The sequence below is a fragment of the Conger conger genome, chromosome 6 (genome assembly GCF_963514075.1).
Source record: "Conger conger chromosome 6, fConCon1.1, whole genome shotgun sequence".
Lineage (NCBI taxonomy): Eukaryota > Metazoa > Chordata > Actinopteri > Anguilliformes > Congridae > Conger > Conger conger.
In genome coordinates this window covers 18,893,813-18,915,828 of record NC_083765.1, presented here as the reverse complement: position 1 = coordinate 18,915,828, position 22,016 = coordinate 18,893,813, and the positions used below count along the sequence as shown (strand labels likewise).

At 41.7% G+C, this 22,016-nt stretch overlaps 1 protein-coding gene across 1 annotated transcript in view; it reads left to right on the top strand.

The window, feature by feature from the left end:
• Positions 1 to 22,016, top strand: part of adamtsl3 (ADAMTS-like 3) — an 85,542-nt gene that overhangs the window by 14,134 nt on the left and 49,392 nt on the right. The window contains exon 3 of the mRNA XM_061246114.1: positions 1,699 to 1,818. Coding sequence (XP_061102098.1) covers positions 1,699 to 1,818 — 120 coding nt within the window. The remainder of the gene's footprint in view (positions 1 to 1,698; positions 1,819 to 22,016) is intronic.

Here is a 22,016-nt window from a genome sequence, read left to right as displayed (position 1 = left end):
GGGCTCCATTGTTTTTTTTTTAGGCCAATCCATCAAACTGGCTAAAGATGAAATGAGGTGATCATAATTTCTAGAGAGGGCTTATTTTTCTTTGAAATATATGCCGTGTGGACTTCAAAACTGACTGGACAGGGAGATTGATTTTACTGAGTCTACATGGAGAAGTGTCATTGAGTTTCAGCAAAGGGTTTTAGCTCTCCTGATGAATATTGGAATTATTAATGATGTGATTTAAGTGTAGCTAAGTATGGGGTTACTTTAAAATGTTGGACGGGGATTGTATGCAGCTGACTAATAGTATAATGTAATACCATATTGTGTTATAGATGTGTATAACATTATTTTCCTGTATTTAGTAGTACACAGTCTAAACAATGAGTAAGCTATCTATCAAAGTGAAATGCTTACTCTTTGGAAGTATAACTGCTCCGTGTAAAACACAAGCCATGTGTACTGTATTATATAGATATTCGACTTGCTGTTCTTTAAGGAACCCTATTGTTGGAGAAAAAACATTCCAGTTGTATGCATCTTATGAATCGTCATGAATAGTCGTGGCCAAGGCCAGCACTGCGGCAATGGACCTTGCATCTTTGGGCATGCATTCTCCTGAATATTCATCGCACTGGAAACTCTTGTTATTGACCAGAACCGCCTGTAGTTAGGAAGTCCAGAGAATGGAAGGAATGCTTGAGCTGTCCATCTGGTTAATCTATGGGATCTGTGACAATACCCAGGACAGGACATAACTGCCGCAGCGTGTTGACGCCCTTGTTTGAATTGTGGTGTTTAAACTCGGCGAGGTGTTCCCACGCGCCGTCCTCACTCCCGCGAGTTTGCCGTAGCGCAGGCTTGCGTAGCCCCATCAATCGTCCCTGCTGCTCTGGGTCAGAGCGAGCACAGAAGCAGGCTCAATTCCTGCACCAGAGCAAGAGAAATAAACGTTAGCCCGGAGTCAGCAGTAATCTACATGGATCAGGGTCCTGTCACATTTACTTGTCAGTGAATCGCTGTCCGGATAAATTTACTGCATGGTGCATTGCAGGCTTGCTTGGTGCATTTGAGGTACATATGAATAATAATCTCATGTAAGAATGTATGGTCTCCTTAAGGATGGGGTTGGAATTTGAAATAAAGTGTGGTGATTCATGGTTGCCTTGATGCTTTTATGGTGTCCCGGATGGAGCGTCTAGTCATGTGGCTCAGAGACTGTGCCAGCTATGCAGAAATGCACTCATCACCCATGTGATTTTTTTACTTCTGGTGGTTTTGTTCTTAATGTGTATGCTGCCGAGTACAATGGTTGCAATCAACAGCGGTGTAATCACATTGTTCCTCTAATTGGAGAATTCAGACTGTGGCCAGCACTTTCTACTCTAAGAAGAAGAAAGGCTTGTTTAATGACACTTGTCCTGCAAAAAGAAACCAATCTAAGGACACAAAAGCTGTGGATTGTGCTCATGTCCCTGGTTAACAATAGATATTTTACCAAAGTCAGTATCACATTGGTTTCCCACTTTGCTCTGAAATGGAAATCAGGAAAAATGGTCACTCTTCTCTACACAGTGATTTTATAGATTGCACTTTCTCACTCTCTCACTGTCTCTCTCTTACTTTGCTCTGAAATGGAAATAAGTCACTATTCCCGATTTTATAGATCTCTCTCTCTAAAGATTCTTATTTATGAATTTTTTGCAGATGGGAGCAAGCCAGTCGCAAAGTGTCTACTTCCTTCCAGAGTTTGCTCTGTCCCCCCAGGGGAGCTTCCTGGAGGACACAACAGGGGAGCAGTTCCTGACCTTCCGATATGATGATCAGGTTCGTCCAACTCCTTGTGCTACAAACACCCAGCTATTACATTACATTATGTTTTCTGCTCTCGAGCTATGTTTTCTGCTCTCTGGGCTCCAGATGAGAAATGCCTTCCTGAGACATTAAACAGTGGTGGAACTAGGGGCAAAGGCCTGTGAAAAGAAGAGAAGTCTTCAGCTAAACAGCTTAACTTTTTTATTATCTTCTCATTTTAACACTTATGTGAAAGTAGAGAAAACCACGAGGATTTTCTGCTGTAATGTGTACTCAGGTGTGTCTGAAGAGAGTCCAGCAAGCAAAGTCCCATATTGACTTTTCATCTGTTCCCATTTCTTTGTGAGCATGTTTTGATCATGAATGCATGTTTAGAGAAGCTCCTGCTATTTTCCCTGCTCGCTCATGAGTTAACTGGCTCGTTTTGATCTACATGTACTGTTGTCCTACATGTTCCTGTGTTTGCCGAATGCATTCAGTGGAACTGACTAACACAATGCAGCCATTTAGTTCTCTTCAGGCAAACATCTGCCCTTAAATTCCTCCACAAATAGGTGGTATTGTGTACTGAGAATATTGCATCAGGATTACTCAGTTAAGCTCAAAGGTACAGAACACAGCACCTCTTAAAGAGGCTACTTGTAGATGTCAGGGGGTGATATGGGGTGAACATGGTACACAGGGGGCCAAGAAGACAGTCTTGGCACTCAAGCCTGACGACTGTGTGGCCAATTCACTCTCTCTCCTGATTTGCCTATGAGTAGGCATGCTAGGCAGTTGACTGGGAAACAGGGGATAGAGCAATGTACTGGAGCAGATGAGCAGACAGTGAATGAAACACAGATGTCTTGTCAAGGGAGCACAACAATTTATAATGTGGAAACTAATTCTGTTTTTTTGTTGTTTTTCTTTTTACATGTTGGCCCACAGTGTGCCTCAGTGCTTGCTAGCATATTTTAAAGTTAAAGTTATTTTGGTTTTTAAATTTCTATAACACACTGAAATTAATTTAACAGATCAGCATTTTTGGAATGATCTGTTTGGCAAATAATGAGACATTGTTCCTTTAGCTCAATGACAATCTATATTAGGAGGGTAACCACATAAGCCCACTTAACATTGCATGTTGACAGCATACAAATGTGCATTGGTTATACAGGCCAAGATTGAAATTTTTCCATCTTGTTAAGTTCAGATGTTCTTTGACTTATGAAAAAGAATTAAAAATACAAAAATGAGCTTCAACTGGAAATAATATTGGCTTAACTTCTTGGTCTAAAACAATTTATTCATCTGATGCTTAGATAACTCAGAAAGACATTTAATTCCAAGGTTAATTATATTTGCAGAAGCAAAAATGTTTTCCCCATTTTTATATAAATGTACTGTAGCTGTGGTTAGAAGAGATTAATTTGAAGAAGAGATTTTGTATTGATCGTATTGCTCCTGACTTCTGCTTGTTCATGGAGAGTTCTTCATGGTGCAGTAAAATACAGATTGAGGAAATGAGAAGGTTTTACATGGTTCTGGCCTCCCTGAAATACACTTTCCTCTGAAGGTTATTTTCAGGCAACATCCCCTGTCTGGTCTGACACCTTTGACTTCACAGTAAGCACTGACATAGGGCTTCCTTTGTGGCACAACTTTCATTGGGTAGCTGGAACGTGCTGCTTGCCATTTCCCATATAACTGATGAGTCATATGTTATGTTAATATTCAAGTTGATAGTTTTATGAATCCTGAAAACTTCCCACCTTTTTTTTTTGGGACAGTCATTAGTTATCATATAAACTTTTATTATTTTTGACACTCTAACAAGCAGCTGTGAAATACAGTATGCAATATAAATATCTCCTTTCATGTTCCATTTTGTCATCTCTGGAACTTTGGTGGATTCATACTATATGAATAACTGTATGAAGAGGTTTGAAATGAAGACTGATGCAAAAGAAAGGAGACTTATCACAGTAATACAGAGCATTCAGCACAGACATCCAATGTAGCTTGACTGTCAGACGCCATTTAGCATGACCGTCTCACTGATGGCTGGGAATGGAGAAATGAGCTAGAGGAAAGATGTGTGGAGTTGGGCAATGAACAGGAAATGAACACTCTCACTGATATCTCAGATGCTAAACAGCAGAGACAGAGCTGTGGCCTATTCCTGCCATTTCACAGATTGGTCTTTCAGCACTGATTTAAAAACACTGCATACTTTTCGAGGGTGTGATTAAAAAAAGATTGAAACCATTCTTCTGTCATCTGGGCACAGATGAGATAATTGTGAAAAGGGGAAACATTTGAATGGAATATGACTTTTTGGCAGTTTGTGCTGAAAGCACACTGTTTCCAGACATCCCAGCTAATTCAGCACCTGCTCTCTGATACCAGCGAGTGGGAGAATTCTCTCACTAATCAACAATATGCAACAAAGGTAAAGTGAAGTTTAGAAATGCACGTTATCCAGACAGGAATTGACGGACCATCGCGAGTTAAAGAACCAAAAAGTGTAAAGTGTGGTCGTATTGCAGAGCACGACATCCCCTTTCACAACGACACACGCCAATCCCCCCCTTCAGTCGGTCTCCAGGCAATAATCTTAGCAAGGGTGGGATGTATGTATTTCTGAAAAATACTTTTTTTTTTTTTCCTTTGATTTAGAAGGCTGGACATGACTGCCCCATTGTTCCTCCCTCAGTGATGACAGTGGTCTGTTTCACGCAGATGTAAAAGATGACGAATCAACCCAAAAACATTTCTGTGGTTATGACTATGCAGCCTGCCCTGGACTCTAAAAGAGCTGCTCAGTGAATGTCTGCTTCCTGACCGGATTCAGTGCAGTCAATGACTAAATCTCACCCTCAATAACCACAAAGGAACTAGGCCTTTCAAAAGACTGTTTGTGCTAGGAGCTAAGAAAACATATCTATGACCAATTTGAGCTTCTTTACATTATTATGATTGTGAGTTCAAATTAAATTGGAGAGTTCAAATGGAAAGGAGATATGGGAATAACTAAAATTATTGAAAAACAATGAAAAAAAGAGAGAAAAGGTTCCAGCAGTGAATTAAGTAGATTTATTGTCCCTATGTAATATGATCAGCCAACGAGTTTCTCTTTCCCATCTCTCCTTTGGTTATTTGTTCAGGGAATACCACCAAGTCATAATATTTTACCTGTTTGGAGCTGGAATTGGAGTGACACACCATAGCTAGCATTTCTGTGCTTTAAAGAAAGGGTGTTGGGTGATATTGGTGGGACATCTGTGCACAGAGCCCTTTACTAATCAAAAGCCATAAATCCTGGGCAGTCAGGGACACTTGGTGCCGACTGTGGACAATTCTGTGACTGTCTCTCAGGCTCGAGCAGGTGTTATTACTGATTCCAGGCACCTAAAGGGAACAATAACTAGGGATTTTGATTTTAGGTGCAGAGGAAAGTCACTTACGTCCATTAGCATGTTGTACTGTGTCCAACCCAACACTTCCCTGGATTTTATTGTATATTATTTGTTAAATTGTCTTGGCTAACTTGAAAATGACTTCTGTGTAAGTTTATAAGTCTCAAAGCAGATTTAATTAGTTGTATGACTTATTTTTCTGAGGAATGGCCTGGCTGGAGATCAAATTGTTTTTCTGTCCTAAAGGTTTATTTTTTAAGGTAAAGTAATACATTTGGCGGTGACTGCCATCCATGAAAACTCAAGCCTGCCATGACTCGAAGAAACGCAATACAGAAGTACTCAGTTGTATCTGATTGAAATAATAGATTTTGTTATTCACATTAGAGTAGAGAGCAGAGTGGACACTTCAACTGACTCCACTCTCAGCACGAGGAATGCCAATAGCCCCTGCTCTAACAGAAGTTAAAGTATTCTGGATGGAGTAATTGATGGAAAATGGATTCCAGTGAATTCAGCATACCGTTAGCATTCCCTGTCACTTACCGGCTCGTTGTTTTATAATTGTTTTTGGAGCAGACTGCTTCACTGCTGGAGTATTCGCAGAGCAGCAGAGACTGGGCTGTCTTTCAAATGTAAGTTACTGGAGGAGTGTGGAGACTCTTCATGAAGACTGGCCTGGTTGGTTTGTAATGTCTTAGCGACAGGCAGCAGGTTTCTAGACACTGGACATACTACACACCACTGATGTTGACTTTCTTGGACTTTGAATCTCTACGGCTCAGTAAGTCTCAGGTCATAGGTAGTCTCAGGTACCTACTGTCTGCAGTTATACCTCTCTTACAACGGCAGTTCATAAATACACACATTTGAAAGGAGTCCTGGGAGCCATTATGCCAGGTAATTTTTGGGTCTCTGCTGATAAATTGTTTTCTGGTTGAGGACTCTATTAGTGTAATACTGTTCCGTTTTTGTATGTGGTGTTCCACAGAATAACCTGTGGGAAATGTCCTATTTATGCCGTTAAAATACTTTAGTCACTTTTGGCGTGTGATAGTGCTGGCATGTGCTTTCCCAGAATGCTTATAAATTGTGTTGGCATGGAAATATGTTTGACCCATGGTGAGTTACATCTGGATTCCTTAAGCTGGCATGGCAGTCATGTACTGTACACAAATGCATGATTCCTAGCTGTTAGCGCAAGTGGGATGAATGTATACAGAGTAGTATACAATATGGACATGGATTCTGGGGTTTCCATGTCATTACAGTACCTCAGAGTGTAGTGTGAACTACGTGTGCATTAATACCTTGCGGGTCTGGGGCACAGGGTGGGAGTGAGTAGTCTGAAGTCAGCTGCCCAGCCATCTTCTCTGGTGTAACAAGCTAATTTGATGAAGATATAATTTGTCCAAGGATTTTGGGGAAATTGTCTGATATTTATGTCTTTAAATCGCAGTGGAAGCCATTGAGGTATTCTGTTGAAAGAATACATCTTACCTCATTTTTTTCTGTGTACATTTAGTATGTATAGCTCGGTAAGAAAAACCAAGCATCATAAACCTTAACCCATTTCATAATTTTGGAGCAGCAGACAAGCATGATTAAGGATGTGGGATTGCAGGTTCAATCCCCAGGTGGGGCATAGCCATTGTACCCTTGAGCCAGGTACTTACCCTGAATTATAAGGTAAGAGCGGCCTTACTAATAACAGGCCTTACTGCATGCATTTCTTCAGCAGACCCAAAAATACCAATTTTCTGTCTGTATCTCAGTGAGCTGTTACTGCCAATGATGGAGGTGCTCTTGCTCAAAACTTTCCAGCTCTAAAGCAGACTGAAATTCACCGGGTGAACACAATACATTTTGCTAAATTGCCACTTAGTGCCTTAGCTGTGTGCTTGTAGGCTAATATATTAGCTGCAGTGCTTTTTAAAGTGATGGAACTGAAAAGTAAATGCGGTGCAGCTGCTTTGTGGTTCGTTTCAGATGGGGAGAAATGGTCATTGAGGGATATTATGCATTTTACACCATTTATGGCACGCTCATTCATCTTTATTGGATTATCCCCAGTCAGTCAGCTAAAAAAGGCTAACACGTTCAATCCATTGAGTTTCCCTCGGCTCAGAGGTAGCCATTATTCTGTCAAATTAAATCGCTTCTTTCCCAGGATGGCTGCCTGGAGTATAAAAGTAACACAGGGAAAGTTACAGACAGAATGTTTCTGCCCAGCAGGAGCTGCAGTCTCACACTTAGTAATCGACAATGACAGTCCACTGTGCTGGATCGTAATGCTAATGGACTTGATACATAATGAAAGCCTATTGGAATGATGATTGCTTCCGCAAGTTGTCTAAAGGTTTCAGGGAGCATAGGCATGTGGGTGACCTCCCACACCAGCAGTTTACTCTGTAATTGGTCCTCTGGTTCTTTTTCTCTGCCCTGATTGGTCTGCAAATGGTGTCCTGTCTCAGTGCATTTTGATCTCTTTTAGAGTATATGTCTGGGGTAAAGCAAACATTGGACACAGTATTTTGGGGGCAGGGATGATCGCAAGGTTCAGTGCAGTTTGTAATAGCCAACCTTTCTGTCATCACTGAGAGAAGGATTAGGAAGGGGTCCAATCAGTTTAAGCCAGGGATTAATTATTATTAATAATAATAATTCACCTTCAGTAACAATGACTGAGGTGCTAAAAAAATTAATGGCAGCATGGTTATTTCTCCAATGCACAAAGAACAAGGCAATTGCCACCAATATGTGGCAAGATGTGTCACCTCCTCTGACTTTTGCTGGCTTGTCTGTAGACGTGTTATGTTTAATTTCCATTTGTGGGCTATATCACAAATGTTCTTTGCACCTCCCAAATGTGTTTCATTCCCTAATGAGATACTGTGGATCTCTGATAGTTCTACAGGGATTATTTTACTATGGGCTATAAGGCCTGTCTAAAGCAGTGTGTCCCAACCAGTGGGCTACAGTGAACATGTAACTAGTCTCCCTTTTCTTTATGCATATTATAAATAGGCTATAGGCATGTATAGGGGCATAACTACGAATTTATTAAGGTGGGACCCCTCAAGGAAAAATCTCCTGACTCCTGAAAAAAAAAATCAACTGATGCCTTCTTAGTGTCATTCCAGTGTTTCCAAAGCCATTCTCCTGCCCCTTCTGAAAAACCTGCTGAATTAATCATTTCAAGAGACATCTTTTCTGCAAATGTTCTGCAAAAAGTACTATACAAATACAATTGAATTGAATTAGATAGTAAAAGGGATAGTTATTTTTATTGATGCAGTAGCCCAATAAAATTGTTCTGAGGTGCTACTCTTGTCAGTACCACAGCATAACATACACATGGTCCATACAAAAAATAAGAAAGTAAAAACAAAATCACCCTGTATCGGTGACCTGTATCGGTTGAGAATTACAGTAGGTTCACTAGTTGAGAATTAAAGTAGGCTCATGTGTTAAATAGCATTTGGGCCATGTTGGTTGGACGAAAAACAATAGTTTGAGGCAATTGAGCATCTGGAAGCATAGAGGACTTGCAGGAATCAAAGGGCGAATAAACGTGGCTTTCCGCTCGGCCATGGTAGTTTGTATAGGCCAGTAGAAATTTGACTTCAATTCAACAAAGCAAGCTTCCTGCCCAATTTCTCCTTCCCCCCACATCCTTCCAAGAAAGAACAGTCCTGCTTATTGTTGAGTTCAGAATTACGTTCTGTTATGTCAGCCTGCCACTCAACCTGAAAATCATATAATAGATACCCAGAGTTCAGAAGCAGTTTAAACTGGATTTATTTATATCCTTCACTTTGTCTCCTATCCAGTCTACCTCTATTACACTTTAGTTCAGTTTTTGCTTTTCCCACCCTATTCAACAGTTTCCTTCGCTCCAATGAGAAACACCATTGTGAAACCATTACATATCACCCATAAGAACTGATCAGATATGCATGAATGCGGTACTTCTGCATAGCTTTCTTCCTCTCCTTTTATCCTGGATAACATTTTCAAGATTTGTATACATTTTTCTTTTATTAGTCTGTCCTTCCTGTGTGTGCTCACATCTGGAAAGCTGCAGTTGTAATACTTTTGTCATGCTGCACTCTTGGTGTAATTTCATTTCTCTGAAACAGACAGAAATTGAATTCAAAGCCTCCATGTCTGATTTTCAAAGTGGGAATCAAATATTTCTGGTCATTGTGTGAAATGGGTTTCCTCACAGATTGCCCAAGCGATGTTGGCATGCTGAAGCTGTCAATTTTGGGTGCGTATAATTGTAAATTCATTGCCCTAATCTCTTGGAGCGCCTGTCCAGAAACACGAACATAGCATGATGTGGAACAAGTCTGAGGCTGCACCCAAGTAAGCGTTCAGCGTTAGCGATGCAGGGGGATTGTACACACTCATTCACTGTCCAGAAAATGAGCCTGAGGTGTGTTTGTTTTTGTAATGCTGGACCAAGGGATACAGCGGCACTGCAAAGATTGAAGTTCGAGCTCACGGTCTAGGAGTGAAGTCATCTCCCCTCCCTTTTAAAAGCATCAGGGCCTCATTCATGACATTTACACGTGGTAATACTGTATGCCTGTTAATGCTCCTGCTTGTTAGACCAAGTGAAGAACAGCTACTTTTGTATTGCACAATAAGCAGGAGATTTGTGTGAGGCTCTAATTGCACTGCTGTTGAATGCCCATATTTTAGCAATTGAGTCATAAATTGTGGTTCAGGGAAATGGATGTCTGTCTGTACAGTCTTGTTGTGGGAAGGAGATGGAACTGAGAAAGCAAACACAGAGCCTTCACAGTGTTTTCACCTCCCATCCATTATTTCTCATTTTGCTGTGCTAAGAAACAGAAAAATGAAAAATAATAACAGAATGAACCCGCAGCCACAGTGCTGGAAAAATCGTCAATACCTCCACGAATAAGTGTTCTGCCTTTTCTCTGAGCTATGTCTAGGTGGGATTCCAAAAAGGCAATTTGGAGATTCCAATAGCGAGTAATCACTGTCTTTTTGATGTCTCTCAACAGAAACAGCAGATCAGATCTGTCATAGAGGGACTTGCCATAAAACTTAAATATTAAGTTGCTAGAATTCAAAAAACCCTAGTGAAGGGAATCTCATTGGAGCCTTCCTACTGTCAATTGATATCGGACACATATGGCACAACCCAGACCCTATACCATTATCAGACATTCCTACAAAACTGAGCAACTGGTGAAGGTCAGTTGTCAGAGAAATGACCAGAAGACAAGTTACAACATTGAGTTGCAGAGCTCATTGGGAGAAATTGGAGAAGGTAAAGTTCTCCTCTTTGGCCTGAATGGAAAGTGTTCATATTTGGCACAAAACATCCAGCCTGGTCTGACAGTGTCATGCAATGGGGTTGCTTCTCAGCAGGAGTGACAGGCAAGCTTCTTGCCATCAAGGACGGGATGGATGATGCCAAATACAGACAAATCCTTGAGTCCACAAAAGGTCTGTGTATAGGGCGAAGATTCATGTTCAAACATGACGGTGACTCAAAGCCAATGGAAAAACTACAAAAGGATGGCTTAAAAATAAAATGTCCAGTATCCTGGAATTACCCAGCTAAAGCCAAGATTTAAACCCCATTGAAAATCTGTGGTATGACCTGAAAATTGCTGTCCACCAGTGTAATCCATCTTACTTGACAGAGTTGGAGCAAATGTGCAGAGCTCATACAGTACAGATATACTGGAGAAGATCAGAGCTGTAATGACAAAGGCCTATCTGCATCGTATTGACTGTGTGGGGGGTGAGGGGGTGTAACTGAAAAATTCAAGAGGGGATAATTGTTCCAAACTGCTTGACGTGATCAGTTGATTGGCTTTGAGGACTTGTGGTGAAACGGGTGATCGTACCAGATGAATCAAGGTTTTGTAAAAACCAGTGCTGGACAGCAGTTCACTCCATCCAAGTGCACCTGCTCTATTCTGTCATGCCATACTGCCTATGCAGAGAACAATAAAAAAAACTATTTTCTGATTATTCAAAGTCAAAGTCTTTGGGTTTTAGCATTTGGTTTGTTTTGGTTATGACATATATTGAGGAATTTTGAACAACATCAGTAATTCAAGTCCCTTTTTAAAATGATTGATATGATATGATTTTGGATATCGGATGCCAGGATCAAGGCATATTATGGATGTATAACAGCTACAGTGACATTAAATATCTGCTTAGATCCTGCTGACAATCTAGTGAGACATCATGTTGGATTTCCACCATTTTCCATTCCTCCATACTTGCACAGCCCTACTTAGTCTGGTCTCAACGTCAATCATACTGGACATGAAAGATTCCTTGAAAAAAGCCCTAAGGTTGGTACATTTTTCTGGTCAAACAAGCAAATATTTCACCCATAGTGGAACTAACAGCACACTCCTCTGCCAGGGTCATGCAAGCCCTAAATCTATGATTAGTTGGCAAGTACTGGCCTTGCATGACATAGCGTAGACATACAAATTCAGACATACACGTCTGTCATAGCTGTGCTGGGCCTCTTCCCGTATTGATGTGTAAAGTGACTGGAATATGAACATGGAACTAACCCACCTGAGGGTTCTATACCAGTCAGCACGTGGACCATCTGGAAAACACTCTATGGCAGAGTAAATGCACAGATAAAATTTCATAATCCTGACACACTTGCACTTCTCTGCCCATTATGTACGCATCACGCAAGAGAGTTTCATTGTTTAACTCTGAGCGCCGGCGGGACCGACCGCGAGACCTCGCATAATTGGAATGTATATTATTTGCCAAAATTAGTATGCGTTGTGTCAACCTCCCCTTCCGCGTCTATTAATCAGAGCGAGGTTTTTCTTGCATTAACCATGGGGATAATGACGGGATGTTATTGTAGGTTTCAGACGTTTCAAAGCTCCTTTTTGAAAATAGATTTTTACCGTGACTGCAAGGCATGGACCTTCAATAAGTCCATGACAAATGAAGGGCATTCACGACGCGGACGGGCCCTCTGCCAGACTGGAGGCGCACGCTGCTCACTGCGAGTGCGAGAATGAGATGTGATGTTCTCAGGTTCCCCCTCAGTTATCCTGTCACGTCAGTCATCGCCTTCAGTAGTTCTCCTTTTTTCTCCCCTGTCTGTTTTCATTTCTGTGTTTTCACTCTTTGAAACTTCAGCCTGGCATAGCAGGTAAACTCAGGAATGTTGGTTGTGCATATGTAAAATTTGTATGCCTTTTATCATAAACTAAAAAGCAAACTGATCAATAAGACCGAACGCCTGAGGCAGTACTAAAAAGTCTTCTTTCTTGCAGACCAAAGATCATTCTTGTGTTCTTTTAAAGCGATTGAAATATCAGTACCGTTTATGGAAAATCCTTATTTTTTCCTGTGCTCCACTCAATGCTGTATAAAGGCTCATTTAAGTAGTTCTGTGTGTTTTATTTCAGTGATGTTTGTTTTACATAAGAGGGAGTCTGTGTGTATTCTCCCTGTGCTGCTTTAGATGTGAATGTTCACTTGGGGGAGGCTGTGGGTAGTCATTTATCATACTAGTGTTGGTACAGTATAAAGGCACACTTCAGGTAGTTATAGTATGCACATTCTGGGCTCCTCTGAGTTTAAGGGCACACTTGAGGGTGAATTCTCGTTTTCCCCTAGTGCTCTTCTAAGTATAGTATGAGGACCTGGCAGGTTTCCTAATGTGTATGCAGTTTAAAGAGAGTATGGACTTTTGTCCCTTATGCTCTGTGTGGGCCACACTAGATAGTGCAGTAAATGTTTGCTTCTTTGCTGTGCCTGTCCTGGCCTGCTCTAGAAGGTGCCTGTGTTCTCAGCCCAGAGATCTCAAGCACCTGTCATGTTAGTTCCAAGGGTGCAAGCTGTCCAAAGGTTGTAAATTTAACGTGGTGGTCACAGAGGAGCACACATATGTGAACTCACTTAGCTCAAAACAGAGTGGAGTGCTGCCGTGGATCCCCTCCCTTTCGGGTGACAGGTGATCCTTAAGATGGATGCACAGTTGCTGCGGAAGCAAACTAAATTGAGTAAAACTACGCTTTTGTAGACAACATGAATCTCTGCATTGACTTCGCCCACCACGGTGCGTGCATCCCTCCTGAACTAGCCAAGATGTTTGTACACCAATGTCAATGTGGAGGTTGGTCTAAAATATCACATTCGTGGCAAATAATTGAAAAAGAAATGTGTGGACATCATTATTGCAACTGTTTTTAGAGCTGATTGTGGAGCTTGGATAGAATATCGGCTCTCTTGCAGCTACAGGATACAGGAAATTGTGGAATCTGCTTTAAAATACTTTCAAAAGGTGTATGTCAAATAAAGGCTACATCATCTATCTCTGTCACAAAACATTGGTGGGTAAGACTTATGAAGAACATGACCAGGTGTGGAGGTTACAAATACACTATAACCATTGAACAGTTAGCAAATAATTGGGTGTTTCACTGTGGGCTGGATGCTAGAGGTTTGCACACCCATGAGGGAGATGAAGATCAGATCACAGCAGCTAAAACTTTCCTCTCTTTAAGGAATTACGCTGGAAACATTCTTCTGAAAAACAAGAACAGACAACAATGTTTAAGAGGTAGGAGAGCATGCCAGCAGAGAATCCCAGCACTGAAACTTTACTGCCTGTTGAAGTCACTGGAGGGGAAAGAAACAGGTTTTAGTTCATTCTAGCCAGGTTGGAAAGTTCAAATAAGATCCCTCTTCATTTGTTCACTCAGAGAACGATACGGACGTAAGTACCTTGCCTGTCCCAGAATCCAAAACACACACAAAAAACCCCTCAGAAACAGTTGAAAGCCCTTGATGGGCTTTGGGCTTGTGGAATTAGATAAGAGGGATCGAATCTGAAGATGCGTTCCACATCATGCTATGTTCGTGTAAACCTTTTCTTCCAAATTGGATTTGGCACAAAGGATTTGGAGTGGTAGCGAAAAAGCTTGGCGGGGTAGCGAGCGAGGGAATGCGTTAAGCATAAACAACATCCTGCTTTTGCTGAGAGGCGGATAGCCTTTCAAAACGTTGCCATCCCCACTCTCCCTTCCCATAAATCACAGTCCCTCTGCTGTTTTTACAGGGTGGTGGGAGGGGTGCAGAGAAGTGAACCAGCTAATCACGTATTGATGTTGCTCTGTTACTGTTGTGTCTGCTCCAAGTGCGGATTTGTGTTAACTACAAACAAAGCCCTTTGATCAGAATTATTGCTCTGAAGTTTGGTTTTTCAAATGCCTATATTTGGCAAATGCCACAGTTGAAGGGGACAAGATTTTTCTTTGTTAAGATATAAGCATTTGCTATGTTTCATGGCTTTTTGTGAAATCCTGCACTAGCTGAAATCGTGATCCATGATAACGCCATGCACACTAAAATATCTGTTACATTTCCAGAGCATTAACTCTGAGGCCATTCACATGGGCTTAACTGCATATTATTATGACCAGATTTTTCATACACTGTATATTGCTCATATACTGAAAAATTGATTGTTGCAGAATGGTTAAATGTCTTTCATCTATAGGGAGCCCTAGTAACCTAGTAAATTATTGATATTTAGTCATTTGCTTGCAAGAAATATAGTACAGTGCAAGGTACAATACATTTGTTGTCTTTTAAGCCATGCAGTAGCAGTGAGCATTGGCTTCCTGCGGTCTGCAGTTGTAAGACCATGCACAGATTCATTGCACAACATAAGCTTTTCACTGCAGCATGCTGTGTTAATGCAGATTTCATTATTTTAATATTTTAGTAATATTAAAATAATGTATATATACACACACTCATTGAGCACTTTATTATGTGGACCTGTACACCAGCTTGTTAATGCAAATATTTAATCAGCCAATCATGTGGCAGCAACTAAATACATAACAGCATGTAGACATACATGGTCAAGAGGTTCAGCTGTTTTTTAGACCAAATGTCAGAATGGGACATCCAGTGAGCAGCAGTTATGTGGGCAAAAATGCATTGTTAATGAGAGAGGTCAGAGGAGAAGATCCAGAATGATCAGGAAGGTGAGAGTAATGCAAATAACTGCACATTACAACAGTGGTATGCAGAAGAGCATCTCTGAACACAACATGTGGTTTAGTTGTCTGTTACTATGAATCTGTATGTGATCAAAAGCAAACTTAAACTCCAAATGGTATAGAGTTAAACATGATACCTTTCTGCAAAATTTAATGGAAGATTGCTTTTTATTTTCATATGCTACTGTTTATCAATTATAAAAAGGTGATTACTAAAGCCCAGACCAAGGTGATTTACTCGTTAGGGCTTCAATGAGTCAATGAGGGCTAAACCTTTTATTCTGAAGTAACTCCATGCCTTCTAAAGTATCCAACTGCAGTGGTTGTTCTGTCTGGTGTTAACAACTGTGGGTTTCTCTAAACAGTTGTCAGAGGATTTCAGAATAAAGATTCTGCCAATCAGTTCATTTCCACCAAGACAGAGAAGGCTACAAAAACTCTGTGTTTCATACTTCCTATTTTCACACATTATTAGAAAATGGAAGATAAATGGAACAGTGGAAGTCAAGGCAAGGTGTTGGAGAGCAAGAAAGATTAGAATGGCCCGAGACCTGATGAGAAATGCTCAGAAGAACCCACACATAACTGCAAAAGAGCTGCAAAAAACAGTAGCAAACATCAGTCTAACTGTTCAGAGGACAATAATACAATGTACTTGAAACAACAAAGACCTACATGGCAGAGTTGCCAGACAGAACGACCTCAACACAAAATTAAGTGTCTGAAGTATGCAAAAGAAAGCATTGAGAAGCCTGAAGCCTTTTGGAAAAGTGTGCTTTGGACTAATGAAACCAAAGGAGGTATGTTTGGTGAAAGGATGAAGCCTTTGTAGAGAAGAATGCCTTGCCAACTGTGGAGCATGGAGGTGGATCCATTATGCTTGTTTTGAGGTTGTGTGGCAGCTGGGGGCCCAGGAAATATTGTGCGAGTGGAAGGAAGAATGGATTGCACCAAATATCTAAAGGCTAATGTTCGAAGGTCAGTCCAGACATTGACGTTGAAGAAAGGTTGGGTATTCCAGCAAGACAATGATCCAAAGCATGCCTCAAAATCAACCATGAAGTACCTCCTGGAAAGATGGATGAAGGGTTTGGAATTGCCACCACAGTCCCCAGACTTGAATGTTATTGAAAATCTGTGGAGAGATCTTAAATGTTGTGCATGCAAGGAGGCCAAAGAGTATTTCTGAGTGAGAGGTGTTCTGCTAGGAAGAATGGGGAAAAATAAAAAAAATGAGAATAGAAAAACTAGGCTTATAAGAGGAAGTGTTTACAAGCTGTTATTGTTACCTGAGGAGGAGTTACAAAATACAAACTGACAGGTTTCCCAAACTTTTACATAAGGCCTTTTTCTTTTTTTGTATTAATTTGAAACTGTAAAAATTTTAATATTTTAATTTTAATCTTGAGAAATGTGTCATGTTTAACCTTTTACCATTTAGAGGTCAGGTTTGCTTCTGTTCACTTGGATATGAATTGTAAAAGGCTTTTTGACTAGAGGTGCCCAAAGTTTAGCACACTGCTGTACTTTAAAATATTTTATAATATTCCAACTAAGCATTTGACCTAATGTCACGGCACCTTTTCTCAGACATAGCCACGTACAGTGAGCAACCTCAGACAGATGGAGTTACAAATAAAAATTAAGTTCCCTCAAGTGCACCATCGGTAACCATGGATACGTCGCTTGAGAGCGCTATGTTATCCCAATCCGTCAGGGACACAGTGTGATCCTAGACATAGCACCAGTCACTAACTTTTATTAGCAGGGCTTAAATGGATTACCCCCGCATTGTAACATAGGCCCATGCATAGATTTTCCGCTACATGACCCCATGCTGGGAAGAGCCACTGAATAGCTTTGTTTGACAGTGAACATTCGAGAGGACTCTGTATTTACACCTGCTTTGTCTCACCCAAATTCATTCCCCTCTGTCGGTTAATTCTGCCCACCAAATGAAAAAGAATGAAATGTCCATGCGTGGAATAGTAATAATTTGTGAAACGCTGAAGAAAGAGTCTCTCTTTGATTCTCCCCTTTTGCTAACAAACTAAACTGAATGCCTGAAATGTCTCCCACTGCCCTTGATGTGAGTTTGGCAGACCACTGCTTTAATTATTTGACTGCATTTGTGTTCCCATGGGGAGCTTAAAAATGCATTAGATTGATCAAAGGAGAGATTTCTCAGTTTAAAAAAAGGGGGAAGGTGTTTGTCAGTGGGCCAGAGCTTCGGGGGAACTTAATAAGGATTAATTCTAATGATAATTGGGAACTTCCTGAAACTTTTTTAAAAATCTTCTTCAGGAGCAGCCATGCACCCTCTGCATTGACTTGTTTGAATATGGACTGATTGGCATGATATTAAATATATTCAAATGTCAGATATTTGTTTACCTTGTACTGCCAAACCATCTGTTGTGCAGCCATCCATTGGGCTAAAGCACACACACCATGTGTGCTTTTTAGGAACAGTGTGGGGTCAAAAACAGCTGAAGATGTTAGCAGATTACTTATGCATGTCTGATTCTAAGACGGCGAGTGGATTGCTTTCCAAGCACCCCCTGAAACTAACAACGTACGGCGCTGATGATCTTTGACTGTACAAGGGACATGAATCATTAAATTTATGAAATTGAAAATAATCACGGTGCATGTTTTGGTTTTGCATTGGTGTGTACAACACAGGCATTCAATGTATTTCACTGTATTCTCCTGGAGAATAAATCAGGACCAGGTACTGAATACAAACTGATTGAGTATCCCAAATGCACAGCACCTGTGTTTAGCATTATTTGTGTGTTTAAATGTTCAGCTTGGACATGGCTGAAGTAGTTTTGTTGAAGGCCTCAGTGCTGTATTTCTCCAAGGTGGCCATTCGCAGTGCTGATAGTTGACTAGGTATGGTACAGGACAGAACGATACTCTTGAGGTTGTGTACAGCACGGTGCTGTACAAGATATCCCCCAATGGGGCCCCTTCTTTGGTTAGCTCAAAGTGTTTGAGTATATCACACATAAATCTGATAAGTGTGTGGGAGGACAGTTACCTGGGAAACAGTCCCCATGGAAGAGGAAGTGGTATTACAGATTCTTGTGTTGTTTTGGCCAGACTTTGCAAATATGAACACAGACCTGCCCATAGCTCAAAATGCCAGAGGCTGTACTTCCTTTCAGCTTTGCTCTGAACAATTCTGCAAATACTCATACATATATCCAAAATATTCCTTGATTTGTTTTCTGAGTGTGGCGAGCTATATGAATGTAAAGACTTAACACTATTGTGTTCTAATTAGTGACACGGTTATTGTGGTTTATCCACTCCTTTTTAGTGCAGCTTAAGTTAGAAACAAATTGTGCTGGGGGGTCAGGACCCAGATCCTTGACTTTCCAACCATCTGGAGAAGCCTACATTCACTACCCCTACCATGCGGGTACAGTTCAGCCCGCTACATATTGGCGTCATGAACAGGATAAATTCCTGCCGAATCCTCATTGCTCCTGACTTGTTAGCTCTCGAAAACTATCATTGTGCAGTTCGGTTCTTCAGGTCACTTGGCAATTGCAGAAGGGACGGAAGAGTTACGTTGGCAGTTTGAAGACCTGCGAGAAAGGTTGGCAAACAGTCGGCTCACATGGGGGAGCAAGCGGCACTCCTCGAACAGGCAAGAAGTAACCAGAGGGAAGCTCTCTCCATGGCAAAGGTGGTTATCGAGCAGCAGGCCAGCACTCAGAGAACCTCAACCTCAGTGTACAAAAGAGCAACCAGCACAGACATTCATTTCACTGATGCAAGCGGCGATTGACTGGTCTGAAGAGAAGGAGGTTTCCTTTATTGCCCCAACCAGGAGGCACACAGACAGAGCTGTAAACGTAGCTGCTGCTGAGGATGTGCCCCCTATATCATCTCTGCGGACACTGCATGAGTCTATCCAGCAGCTGGCTGCTCAGCAAGAGGAGCTCTTCAGAGTCGTGCAAAAGACAGAGCAACGTGATGGCCCCCGGAGTAGGTTGCGGAGGCCACCTCTGAGGGATGATGGTGGAAGGCTGATCTGCTACCCCTGTGGACAGGCTGGGCACACAAGCCATGCATGTCAACATGGCAGGGGAGAACAACACAAAGCTAATGCAATCTGATCTGTTGAGACAGGAGCCTGCTGAAGGCCGTACACAGGGAACCGTGTACTGTGGGATTGATCGTACCAATTCCAGTGTGGGTGCAAGAGCACAGACCAGAGGGCTTGTTCGGAAACTGCCTCACCATCGATGTGTCAATCGAAGGTGTGAAGACGTGCTGTGTGCTGGACACCGGCTCTGAAGTGACAACTATATCCAAAGCCCACTTCAAGAAGCAGTTTGGGGGAAAAAGGCTGTCTCCCACCAAGTGGGTCAAACTGATGGTCTGGGTGTCATTGGATGTCTCTATGTGGACAGTGAGTGCTTGGGGAAAAAGCTGCCTGGAAAGTGTGTGCTTTGCTGTCATGGAAGGGGTCCAGCTGAAGGTGGCAGTGCTGAGCCTGGCCCAGAAGGTATTTCCCAAGGAGATGGTAGCGTTTGAAGAGGCCACGGGGGATCTGCATGTCAAGGCTTTAGTGGCGGAGGCCAGAGCTGAGGCAGTGGGTGCTGGGCTGTTGTGTGTCCCAATACAAGCCAACCTCCCGGGGCTCACGCCAAGCCAAGTACAACTGAACCGGCTTCTGGAGAAACACCATGCCATGTTCTCACAAGATGGCAGATATTATGGTTACACCACCGTGGTGATGCACCACATTCCAACTGGAAGTGCACATCCCATCGAGCAACAATATCGGAGGGTTCCGCCTCACATGTTTCAAGAGTTTAAGCAATATGTGCAGGATTCAGTTATTGTCTTCTCCAGCAACTTTGAAAACCACTGCAACAAGTTGGATCAGGTGCTTGGGTGCCTTCAAGAGCATGGTCTGAAGTTAAAGCCCAATAAGTGTTTCCTCCTTAAGATGGAAGTTCTTTTGGCTTGTTGTGTCAGCGACCAGAGTACAGGTGGACATGGAGAAAGTGAAGGTTCTGGAGGATTGGCCCGTCCTTTGTACTGTGAAGGAGGTCCGGCAGGTTGTGGGCTTCATGTCTTGCTACCGCCGTTTTGTTCCTAATTGGTCCTGATGGGTAAGGCTAAGTAAGGGGGCTCAAAGACCCTGCCTCACTCGTTTGTGTGGAGAAAAGAGTGCCGGTTGAGAATGTGCCTGCTGTTGCCTCCTGTGCTTGCATATGCCAATTTCCGCCTGTACATTCCAAACCCCGACCCACAAAAACAGCCCTCAGCACCAATCCGAGTCTCACACAATTGACATAATGTATGTGCCCATTAGCTATCCCCGCCCCACCCACACACATCACCCACACATGCACAGAGTGACGCATCTGACACCAGCATGAGGGAGGGTCAGAGTCAACATGGGGAGCAGGGTGAAAGCCAGGCTGTCTGGGAGCAAGATCTAGTTTGGGAAAGGCAGTCCGAGGATGAAAATGAGTCAAGTTCTGATAAAAAGGCCCCCAAAAAATGCTGTGAATTTATTTTTGGGAACGTGCCCCTTTTAGAGTTCATGCATGGGGAGCGTGACTCTTCTGTTTGAAAGTAAGGTTCAGTATTGATTTATATATTGAATAACTGGTATGAGTAGTCAGTTATATGAGTGCTCATGGCTAAGTTATCCAGCTGAGCAGGTGAATTCACCTCGGACACTATTTAGGACTTGATCTTTTGGATAAAATTGATCAAAGGTAATTGAGTACTGCTTGAAGTAATAATAGTAGCTATACAGCTATAATCTCTTTATTTCAATCCATTTACTTTCTTTATTGCTCTTATCTGGTCTCTGCCAAATGTGTTCCAATTTCATTCCTTAATAATTTTGTTCTTGATTGTGAATTGTCAATTTGTTCTTGATTTACTTGATCTCAGTCTGCATCCTCTCCAGAACACGGGTACAGTTCCCCTTTGAGCATTCTCTGGGCTCAAACTGGATCTTTACTGGTGGTCTGTCTGATGCATTCAGATTAGCCTTTGATTCAATTTCACTTGGTAATTGCTTGTTGGATACTTGTAATTGAGCATCCTCTACTGGTCTCGCAGAACCGATGAGGGAATTGAGTGTGATATGTGAGTCATCCTGGATGAGGCCATTGGCTGTAAAGAACTGCATGAAAATAAATGCTATTTTTTGTGAAAATGAAAACTGATGAAGCCACAATAAGAATGTTTGCTATGAAAGAGTTTGACAGATAATTAAGGAATGTAATACAAATAAAATTTTTACTGATATTTTGAACAACTGTGTCAACATTAACGGCACTTCACCTGTTTCCTTCAATAAAGTAATCTTGGCTGTGCTTGGGTGAATGCATTTACAGACAACCACCAATTTATTTGTCTGAAATTCACTTGCTGACTGCAAGTACAGTGGTTCAGGTCTAAGGAAATCAGAAAGGGCATTACAAATACAGTGCTGCACAAGTAGAGAAAATACTTTTGTGCAGCACTGTATTTGTAATGCTGTCTGAGATCAAATAGTCTGTCTGATGAATTGTTGTGTACTCAGGCAGTCATAGGAGATACATGTTTGCAGATAGTGGCCAGTGTATTTGATTTGCAAAGAGATTTCATTTGTTTATTTTTCACTCTGAAATGTGGTGCCTGATGATATGAATTTTGTATTTTTTTAAAGGCATACTCACAAAGAGGGAAAATAACACATCAGGTACTACATGTGTTCTGTTAG